Genomic DNA, 11,309 nt, shown 5'->3' on the forward strand with positions numbered 1-11,309 from the left:
CAGAGGGACAAGCACCCCTCTCCTCACTGATCCCCCTGCCTTCCTTCAACCCAGGTGCAACCCAGGCTCATCCCAAAAACCCCTGTAGGGGCTGGAGGCACATTTGGGCTGCCCCAAACAAAGCTACTGCCCTCCAGCCTGGCCAGCAGACCCAGATTAGAGCTTTGCATCACCCCCCTCGCCCTCCCCCTCCACCACTCTGCCCCCCTTCACTCCCCAGGGGATTAAAGCTCATTAATCACCCCGAGCATTAACCCCCACTGGGACCAGCCGGTGCCTACTCCCTCAACCTGTCCCCATCACATGTGAGGGGTACCAAACCAGGCCCAGTGTCCCCCAGTTACCTGTTTTTCCCCCAAGCCCCAGAGGGCCACAGCAAGCCATCTGCACCCCCTAGGCTCTGGAAGGATTTAGCCTTAAACCAGACTTGTGAAGTCAGAAAGGTTTATTCCAGTAAACAGAATTTGTCTTGAGCTCAACAGTACAACAACACCTGATTGCAGCACATGGAAACAAAACATCCACAGGAAGAATTTCCACAAAATACAGGTAAAAAAAATAGATGTGATTGGAAAAACACTCATTTCAGAAAAAAACCAAAAAGTCTGTGAGAAGCTTTTAAATTAAACAGTGTTGGATTCAAACCCTGATTGGCTCTGTCTCCAGGAGTGTGCAGGAGCAATGGAGACTATTATTGCTTGCTGTGCTGGCTCCAGACACCCTCTCCTCTCCCAAAATTTGCCCCAGGGCAGGGTGCTGGGCACTCCCCAGTGCTGGGGACCCATACCCCTCCTTGCAGCTGAAGAGGCAAAGGGACAGGGTCATTGTGGATGGAGCTTGCCAGGCCAGGGTCAAATGCCCTGGCTGTGGTCAGTGGCTGGGCAGGTGGGGTTTGGGAGAAGATACTAAAAGCCTCAGGTTTTACAGCTAAAAGGTAATTTGGGGGGGGAATCTCAAATGGAGATGAGGTTTGGGATGGGGGAAGAAACAGGGAACAGTGGGGATCAGGAGTGTTGGGCATCAGGCCACCCCAAACCCTTGATCCCTCCCAAACCCCTGCTTTGTGCTTACCAGGGTGTGCAGGGCTTCAAGGCAGGGCTGGAGGAGCACCCTGGGGATGAGCTTTTGGGAGGGGGCACCCCCAGCACCCCCGGGCCAGAACCCCTCTGCAGGGATGCTCACTGGCCACCAAAGCCCAGCACTTGGGTCAGGGTGGTAGGGAGCAGCCCCACATCTCTACCAGGAGCCCATGGTAGGGAGGAGAGGAGTGCAGGAGAGGTGGGTATGGGGCTGGGGGGGCTAGAAGACACCCATCCTGCCTCAGGGCCTTCACAGGTTGCTGAATAGTTCGTTTTTCTTGCTCCAGTCCATCTGGGGTGCCCTCTTGCTGGTGCGCTTCTGGTGCGCCCGCTCCTTGGCCACGGCCAGCGGGATGTCAAGGTCCAGGAGGGAGCCAGATGCTGAGTGGCGTTTGTCACCCTCCTGTGGGTGAGGTTGGAGCTGAGATGGGGTGTCAGCCCCACGGTGTGTCCCCTGGGCAGCCCCATGGCGGGGGCTCAGCCCAGATCCTGCTTCGCAGGCAGCGCCTCCCCCCAGCACTCCCAGCCCTACCTGGCCGTGGCTGGAGCAGGGGGACACGGCCGGCGCCGCGGGGCTGGCCGGGCTCTCGGACACCGACCGCGGCTCTGCCCCGTTTTCCTGAGGGGAGCAGGGAGGCAGTGTGAGCTCCAGCCCTGGGGCTTGACAACAGCCTCCAGAGCTGCAAGTCCCACCCAGGGGGCCATGAAATCCGTCCTTCCTGCACGTAATCCCCTGCAAGCTCCAGGCACATAAATACCTCTAGCGCTGCCCATCAGGGCGGGGAAGGATTAAACCCCGGCCCGAGTGCCCTGGCTTTAGCAGGAGGAGGAGGAGGAGGGTGGCTGCAGGGCTGGGTGCTACTTCCCTACTGCAGCACAAGGGCTCCCAGCCCTGGAGTATCAGAAGGCAAAAGAGAGCAGGAAAACAGCCACCTCCATGAAATGCAGCACCACAAGCATCCCCCTTCCTGGAGGACACCAGTTTCCTTCCCAGTGGCACCAGCTCTTGTGTGGCAGGCTGAGGCCACTGCGGTATCTGGTGGCATCCCCCACCCATGGGCAGAGGGGACATGAACAGGAGGGTCCTTGACTGGAGATGGGCATACATGGAATTAAAATCAAGGCTCTTACCTTCCCTATATCACCATTGGCTACTGGTTCTGGCAAGGGACCTGTGGGATAAGGACACATTGGGATAAGGCATTGGGTGAGGATGTGTTTGCTTTGTCCCCTTGCCAGTGGAGGGCAAGCCAAGGCTGTACATGGCCAATGCTCACACAGCACTGCCCAGGGTCTGGCCAGGTCCTGAATTTTTTAACCACCCGCTGCAGCAGCCCCATGGCACAGGGGAATGGTGCCATGCTGCCAGACACATTCCCATGATGGCAGCTGCGATGTGGAGCCCAGCGAGACCCCTTCCCCATCCTCCTGGGGACCACTGTGACAGCAGAGGAGAGCAAAGGGCAGCTGATGCCTGTTTGCTCCTCAAGTCATAAACCCTGCCAAAGTGCAACCCAGGGCCATAAACCTACCCACATCAGCCCCACCAGCGCTGCACGGGGCCCTTGGCTAAGCAGGGAGATGCCAAAGCCAGGTGATTCTGCTTGTCCCCAAGGTGATAAGGCCAACTCCCAGGGCTCAGCCCCCTTAGGTTTGGTGAGAAGGTGATACAGAGCCACCAGAGGTGGCACAAACCCCTCCCAGCAGCAGAGTCCCCAGCCCACCTGTCAGGTGCTGCTCTGAGGGCACCACCTTGCACTTCTTGAAGAACTCATCTGTGAGGACGTCCACCACCAGCAGCCTGGTCTCGTCACCACTCGCCTTGATGGCTGCCACCACGTCACTGTGCTGCTTGCCCTCCATGCACACACCATTCACCTGCAGGCACCACATCACCACTGGAGCTGGGGGACATCCATCCCTCAGAAGCATCATGCAGGGGGCAGGTACCAGCCTTGGTACTGATCATAATCCCAGCACAGCCACCCCATAGCCCCCACAGGCATTCATGGCCTCACAGGGATTAGCAGTGAAGCCAGAAAAAACTCATTAAAAGCAGATTTTCCTGAGTAATTGGCATGGGGTTGAATGGGCAAAGCTGGCAGGGAACTCCCAGCAGCACATGGACCCGGGGCTGGCTCAAAACCCTTGTGCCAAGTGATGGTCTCTAGAAACCCCACAAGCTTCACTCCAGAAGAGGCAGCAGCCCCAAACCCCTGTGAGCAGCAGGGCTGGGGCTCAGCTGGTCCTTGCTCTCATGGATCATCATCCCACGTGGCACAAACCCGAGCTCATCCCCACCCCGGTCACACCTGACAGCAGGACTTGCGACCATCGTGCACCTTGGCCACCCCAGGGGATCCCCGGGGACAGTGCTACTGCTAATTAACCCCCAGACAGCTAATTAATGCTCAGTCCCAGCCCTCCACAGTGCTGCACCCGTGGGTGGGGACCGGCAGGCTGGCGCAGGTTGGGCGGCTGTGCCGTGAGTCACCAGCGGCACCAGGGACACTGTGTGCCTTCCTGGCCAGGGGCAGCTGTCTCCCAGGCACCAGGATGTGAGGGAGAGCCAAGCCTTTCAGAGAGCCCCCTCAGAGCTCCCCTGGCCCCAGCACACCTCGATGATGCGGTCCTGGGGGGCCAGCCCTGCCGCCTCCGCCGGCGAGCCGGGGTCCACAGCGCGCACGTACTGCCCTGGGCGACTCTTGTCACTATGCAGGTTGAAGCCATAGCCATCAGGGCCCTTCTTCATGTGGCACAGCCGAGGTCTCAGCTCCTCCTGCAATGGGAACAATCTGTGGGTGAACTGCTCCCGGACCCCCCAACACCCAAGGACAGCATCAGGAACCCCAGAGAGCTGCTGGAGCACCAGAGACACCATCCTCAGGTGGCCACCTGTGGGCACTGACATCTCAAGATAGGATGCAGGGTGCCAAACACCTTATGATCCTGGGCTCTAATTAATTAATTAGGTTCAGGGCAGACTAATTGCAGTGAAACATTGAAGCAACTTGTTATTACGTGTGTGTTCCCAGACCACGCTCTTCCTTTAGGGATCAGGACTGCAACTGCCATGAAGGTGGAGGAGGAAACACAGCCCAGGTGGCTGGGAAGCACTCCCACTCCACCCCATCCCACTCGGGAAGCTTTGGCCACTGGAGAGGTCTCAGGTGATGGCACAGGTCCCCTGCATCGCCCCCTGCCAACTGCCCCTCCCCATGGCAAACCAGCCATGAGCTCAGGGAGATGCCCCACCCCAGAGCACCCCACAGCCATTGTGAGCAGGGAAGGGGCACACAGGGCTCGGGCAGGCAGCTGGAACACAGATGGAGCAGCTGTAATGCTGAGGCACCTCCATGCCCCAGCATGACCTTCCAGGATTGCAAAACAGAAACCAGCTCCACTGGGGCGGTGTGACTGGGACGTTCACCTCTCCAGGAGGCAACACCCAGCTCATCTGCACCTGGTTTCACCTTGATCTGTGGATCCACCAGTACCTAGAGCCAGAGAACCCCACTGGGGCAGCCACAGCCACTGACTTGGCCCCCCTGGTGCCCTCTAAGCTCCCCACATGGTGAGCAGCAGAAAGAAGCAGAAGCATCCTGGGAGGCTGGCACACAGGAACTGCCTTTACTCACCCAGCAGGGAGTGGGATGTCCAGGAAGAATCAGAGGAACCAGGTGACATAAACCAGACACCTGCATGTCGCACTGTCAGAACTGCTCTGACCCTAGCACCCAATACCACTTTTACAATTTATATATAAAATGGTTTGATCCCACCTTGACCACCAAAACCTGGGCTTTGGTTGGGCTCTCCCAGCAGCCAAGGCTCACTCAAACTGCTGGAATATTCCTCATCAAGGGGGTGTATTTAATCTTTCATCTGAGATCATTTTTTTTCTGTGGGTACCCATAGCATCACTGAGGACAGGCACTGCAGGAATTTACCCTCCCACACCTGCACAGGGTGCTCTTTACCCCCTGCACAGCACTCTTGCATCTTGCCATGAAATCACCTTTGCCCACAGCAGGGAAAACCTGGGTCCTGGGGTGCTGACACCCCATATCTGACACACTGGTGTGGCACAGGGTCCCACACGGGCCGGGTGACACGTTCACAATTGCTAAGCCCAGTGCTGCAATAAAGCCCTGATAAAGCCCCATCCTCTTGCACAACACCCTCCTTCATGGTCAAGGCCGGCCACCACCCCAGCACCACCTGACAACGCCCTGGGAAGGGAGGTGCAGGCAGCACCCAGCACATCTGCCAGGAGTGAAGGCAATCCTGAGATGCCTCAGCCCTGGCATGCAGGACTTGGTCCCCATGTGTGTCAGCTGCACATGCCCCGTGCAACAGCCCAGCTGTGGATTCCCTGGCTGGGTGGAGCATTGTGACCCCCTCGACTTCGCCCCTTCTGCCCTCCGGTCCCCACGCCGTGCCCAGGTGGCAGCAGGTTCACGGGGTGTGACAGCAGAAATCCCAAGCAATGGTGGGGACAGACAATACCCAAAAGAAGGACAAAAGGCAGGAGCTGCTGGATGAAGGCAGCACCTCCCCAGACCCCTGCCCTGGCTCAACCCTGAGCAAGGGTTCAGGCTCTGGAGCACCCAGGCTGCCGGTGCCCTTGGCAGCTCTGTGGGGCTGCTCCACGCCGATAGCTCAGGACAAAGCCAGAGGGAGCACCCAGCAAGCGGGGCTGGCAGCGCTCCCAGGCGAGGAGGAGGAGGGAGGGCTCTGCTCCCACCCATACCAACAAAGCCCTGGCAGTCTGGGCTCCCTGAGATGCTGGTGCCGTGAATTTTGGGTGGGGATAGGAAGTCCTGCAGGATGGACAGATGTCTCAGGACACAGGGACAGGTCACGCTGGTGAGGGAGGCACCGATCCTGCAAAGGCAGCTGGCCAAGGCAGCAGCACTGGCTGCAAGGGCAGCCTGGCCAAGCCATGACCCAGCCCCCAGCAGCCCCCCACCAGCAGCTGGCAGCTCCTCCAGCCCAGCATGCCAGGCTGCCTGCCTGACCCCCCCCAAGTCACAAAAACCCTGCAGGCAGCCGCCATTCTGCCATCCAGAGAGGAAAACAAATGCATCTGATCCTCCAGCAGCCGTATCCTGCCCATCCATGGGGTGAGCACCCCATGGCAGTGCATCCTTTCAGCCCCAAAGTCCCGTTTAGGCTGAACAACATGAAGCAAGAGGGTTTGGGGCCAACAACCCAAGAATACCCGTGGCTGTGGAGCTGGGCAGTGGAAATGCCCCTAATTTCTCTAAGCTGCTGCATCCTGTCCTGCAAGGCCAGCAGCTCTCCTGGGATTAGCTGGCAGAGCCTTGTTACAAGCAATTACAGCCTCAGTCAGGGAGGGCGGTGGGGGGAGCTGGAATCGGCCCCTGCAGAGGCATCCCATGCCACCCCTCTCCTCTGCACCCAGGGAAGGCAGAGAGGTCTCTGTCTGCAGAGATGCCCGCTCAGGATGAGGACTTCAGGAGCATTGCACTGCTGCTCCTACCCTGAAACAGGATTTGGGGCACACTCAGATGCTTCTCCCCCCGCAGCACCTTCAGCCACCTGGCAGGACCAGCAATCCCAGGATTGTGGGGACCTCAGCTGCATAGCACGTCAGGACTCACACCCCATTTCCCAGCCACTCAATAGCAATTTCAGGACAGCTTTTGAAGCCTCAAGTCCCAGGAAATTCCCTGCAGCCCTACAAGCAGCATCAAGCCTGCTGGCGGCAGCAACCTTCCCAGTTACTCAAAGAGAAACACAAGAGCTCTGAGGATGCCTGAGCCAGCAAATTCACACGGGTCCCAAAATCTGGCTCACACATTCGGGCTTCATACAAAGGGGATGCAAAGCAGCCTCCTTTGCAGCATCCCTGTCACGTCCTGTTTGACTGGAGCTGCTTTTCATGCAGCTGCCTTGGGAGGAAATTTAATTCATTTCCTAATTAAACTCCAGCTACCCCAGTGCAACGCTCCCAGTGCCGGGGGAACTGCTCCCTGTTACACTCTGAAACCCAGCCCTGGGAGGCTCTCCCAGGTTTTACAAGGAGGGATGAGCCTTGCTGGCAGGAAGGGCTCTAATTTAACACTAAATTTGCAAGAGGGAAGCCTGAGGCTGGTAGCAAATGCCTTGCCCTGGTACCAGAGCACTGTGCTGGCAGCACCCAGCGCTGCCCTGGGAACACTGTGCAGCTTGTATGAAACTTTCTCAAGACACTCCCGAGCAGCTGAAGCCTCCGGAAATAGAGACGGAGGCAGACAAACTGTCACAGCTCTTGGTGGGGGGACACCTCCACGGCACAGGGCCCCAGGAAATGGGGCTGACCTGAGGGGTGTGAAACTGTCACCACACCATGGACCAGCTTCCCAGGGAGGCTCAAAACCTCCACCACAGCATCAGGGGGATTTGCACACTCAAGGTTTGATAGGAATGAAAAAGGAGCCCACAACTGCCTGAGGGATCTGTGGGGGTATCCGAGATCCCCAGCAGTCCCAATCATGCAGGACCCAGTACAGTTTGGAGAGAGAATGGATTCTGCTGGAAGGTGGGAGACATTAAACATTGCTCACCACAAGCAGCTCTCCCAGCTCCTGAGCGTCTCCAGGCTTGTTAAACAAATAAAGGCAAGTCCAGCCCAATAAAGCAAACAGAACTCTGACACGTGAAAATCTCCTGCTTCCCCTGTGATCCCAGGAAATCCTACCAACCCACAGTGATGGGATGGGGCTGCAGGGGGATGGAGCAGCCAGCACTGGTTGCCTGCCAGTGGCCAGAAACAGGCCACCAGTGTGTTCCTGCCTCACTGGAGAGGAAACCCTTTCTGCCTGCTCCGGCTTGGCTCAGCATCCCACCCTGCTTGGTGGGTGCCTGGCCTGGGTGATGTCTCCAAACCCACTTTTCCACTGGGCCCTGCCCCCAGCCGCAAGGTTTCCTGCTGCTACCTGTTGAGAAACCATCTGGGGCCTTGTGGCAATGCCACCCCACATCACCTGCTTCCTGATCTAGTGAGGAGAGAAACCGCTAGCAGAGAAACCGCCAGTAGTAACCGTGCATGGGCTGTGCCCTGAGCCTGCTCCCCAAAACTGTGGGGAATCTTCAGCCAAGACTGTCCCCCAAAGCCCATGAGGTATCTCCAGCTGGGGCTCTCTCACAAAATCTTGTGCGGCATCTGCAGCTTCCTAAGCTCTTTCCATCACTCCAGCCAACACAGCAAGCAGGCAGCAGTCCCACAGCATGAGAGGGCTCCATCCTCTTTGGGGACTGCACGTCCTTAGCCCCCAAACTGGGCAGGGGACTCACCTGAGCTGCATTAAGAACAACCCTTTTATTTTTCCCAGCCCATGGAGAGGTCTGGGAGCAGAAAGCAGAGCCTCACTAGCCCCGAGGGAGGGCTGGCACTGTGACATACGGGAGAGCAGGCACGTTCTCCCTGCATGGGGCAGCTCTGGGGCCCAGCACGGGGCCACATGTGAGGGACCTGGGATCATAGAGGGGACAGCGAGCAAGACAGCACAGAGATAGAACATGGCTGTTCCCAGCCAAATAAGCCCATCAAGGAGGTGCTGGAGTGATGTTTTAGCCAGGCAGTGATGAGAGCTGTGCCTGCAGTGGATCAGCCCAATCAGGGGAACAAGCACAGGCTAAAGTCCCACAGGAGACACAGCTCAAAACCACCCAATCCTCAGCAAAACCCCATGCTGGTAGCAGTTCAGCAAGGCACCAAGGTCTTTCTGGGGCTCAGCATCAACACTGGGAAGGCTCCACTACACCAACCTCTCTGGGAACAGGTCATAAGATTTCCCCAGAAGGTTCCTCACACTGAGAACTCAAGAGGCTGCTGCCCAGGGAGCCATCCACATGTCTGTTGTAACAACAAACACGTCTTTGCTGGGTAAATAAAAAGCAGTATTCTCTCCCAGAGCCCCGAGCGTTTCTTAGGAACCGCTTGGGGCATGAAAGGTCAGCTGTTTCTCAATTCCTCACCTTTCTACATCACTTTGTTTGTGCAACTGCTCACTCCCACGCGTGCTTAAGGCCAACATTCCTGAGTCGGGAAGCGTCTGTGGGGACTGCCAGGATCAAGCCCCCAGCCCGGGAAGAGCTCTGCTATCTCCACTCCACAGCAGAGACTGAGCACACTCAAAGCAGGGTTGACTACTACCAACACCAGCAGTCTCAGCCCCGAAAAACCTCTGCCACGGGTTTTTGTTGTATTTTGGGGTGGGTTAGTGCCGGCCCCCCTCAGCCCAGTTCTGGGCTCAGCTGCACGTCAAAGCTCCCCCTGTTGCTTTCCTCACCCCATTTTACCGGCCCCGCAGCACAGGACTGAACGGGGTCAGTGGTGGGTCCAACCAGCCCGGTGCGCCCGCCCGCCCCCGCCCGTCACAGACACGGCTGGGAGACAGGACCATCTAGAGAAAAAAAAATATTTAAAATAAAAAAGGCAAAGCAGCCGGGCGCGGCAGGACCCGGGGTTTCTGGGGAGCCGCGTTTAAAGCAAAGTAAAAAAAGAAAGAATCGAGACCGAAACCACACACAACGCCCAGGGCGGCCGCGGCTCCCTCTCGCCCGTTTGGAAGACGACCACGGCCGGTCGCAACCCCTCCTCCTCGGACAACACCCTCTGCCCCGAAAACTTCCGAGCCCCAGTTCCCCGGCCGCTCATTTACCCGCTGGTCGCCACCACCAGGCTCCCGCGCCGCGGGCTCCGCCGGCACCGGAGCCGCCTGCCCGCCGACCACCGGCGGCTCGGCACCCGCCCCGCCCTGCTTCGGCAGCTGATCCTCGGCCGTCGAGTCTACGACGAGGAGGCTGACGGTGCCGGCGGCGGCGCGGATCCGCTCCACCACCTGCTGATGGCTCTCCCGCTCCACATTCTCGCCGTCCACCTCCAGCAGCCGGTCCCCAGCGCGCAGCCCCGACCGCTCGGCCGGCGAGCCCGCCTCTACCAGACGGATGAACTGGCCCGGCTTGCCCTTCTCGCCGTGCAGGTGGAAGCCGTACCCATCCGGGCCGCGCTCCAGGCGGCACAGCCGGGCGGCGGGGCCCGCGCCGCTGCTCATGGCGGGGGAAGCGGCGGAGCAGCAGCAGGCCCGTCCCGCCACCCGCACTCAGCGCACTACGCGGTAACGAGCCCGCGGCACGGCTTATATAGGGGGGCGGGGCGCGGGGCCGGCGGTCGCCAATCGGAGCGCGGGATGCGATGATGCACGCCAAATAAGGACAGTGATGGGGCGTGGCTATGCAAAATTTAGAGGTGCGGTTATGCAAATGACGTGGGGTGGGTATGCAAATATGCTCCCGCCCCGGTGGGGCGCTCCGGGCGCGGCGCCGCGGGGTCGTGGTGCTGCAGCGGGACCGGACCGCCCCCGCTGGGGTTCGACCCTTCCACTGCCCCGCAGCCCCCTCCGCCTGTCCCTGGTGCCACCCGAGCCCACCGCGGCAACTCCCGATTCCTGCTGAACTCCCCCCACCGGGGATCGGCTCTGCCACCGTCCCGGAGACAGCCCCGACGATGGCCGGAGATCGGTGGGACGCCCCCAGCTGTTCCCGCTCCGCGGCACGTCCCGGGTGGCCTCTCGGGGAACATCCATCCCACACCCTCGCCCAGTCCTTGAAGGCTGCCGTTGCTCCCAGCGCTTCTCCGACGTAGAGGGTGGAGGGATGCTCGAAGTAAAATAAAAATAAGTAAAATAAAATCCCCAAATCCCCAAATCGAAACTGCGCAGGAAGGCGGGCCGGGAAGAGGGCAGGTAACTCGTTTTGCAGTGGAAATGAGATGCCAGCCCTGTTCCCCCAGCCGCCCCTGAACCTTGCTCAGCCCTCTAGATCTGATCTGATGGCCCGAAGAGGGGAAGGTGGAGGGAACCCCAGGGGATTTGCTCTGCCCTGGCTCCATGCTCTCTGCTCGTGGACTGAGAAGAACAAGTAGCTGCAGGAGGTCATGAGCATGTGAGATCCTGGGGTTTGGGCTCAGCCAGGACAGAGCAAGGCTGTAACCAGCCTGGGCTGCTCCGGCCGTGCCGCAGGGCTGCTGGTGCCAGGCGGAGCCGGCTCCTGGGATTGTCCCAGAGAGGGTAGCACAGAGGTGTCTCCCATGCAGGGCCTGGCTGAAGTTCCTGGGCAAAGGTCCTCAGGGCAGCCAGGATCAGTTTAACCGAGCTGCAGACCGCAAGCAAGGAGGGGACAGCTGCATGCCATGGCACACGTCTCTCACAAGGCGCTCTG

The 11,309-nt window shown here is 59.2% G+C and overlaps 1 protein-coding gene across 1 annotated transcript; it reads right to left on the reverse strand.

Moving 5' to 3' along the window:
* Nucleotides 1-430: 430 nt before the first annotated feature.
* Nucleotides 431-10,200, reverse strand: SLC9A3R1 (SLC9A3 regulator 1). Its single transcript, XM_030961959.1, has 6 exons — nt 9,752-10,200; nt 3,697-3,858; nt 2,804-2,957; nt 2,211-2,251; nt 1,612-1,698; nt 431-1,482 (listed from the first exon to the last, which is right to left on the reverse strand). Exons 1-6 carry the CDS (start codon nt 10,142-10,144, stop codon nt 1,330-1,332), a joined length of 990 nt encoding a protein of 329 aa, XP_030817819.1. The 5' UTR covers nt 10,145-10,200; the 3' UTR covers nt 431-1,329.
* Between the last annotated feature and the right edge of the window lie 1,109 nt (nt 10,201-11,309).

The sequence above is a fragment of the Camarhynchus parvulus genome, chromosome 18 (assembly GCF_901933205.1).
Source record: "Camarhynchus parvulus chromosome 18, STF_HiC, whole genome shotgun sequence".
In the NCBI taxonomy this organism is placed as follows: Eukaryota; Metazoa; Chordata; class Aves; order Passeriformes; family Thraupidae; genus Camarhynchus; species Camarhynchus parvulus.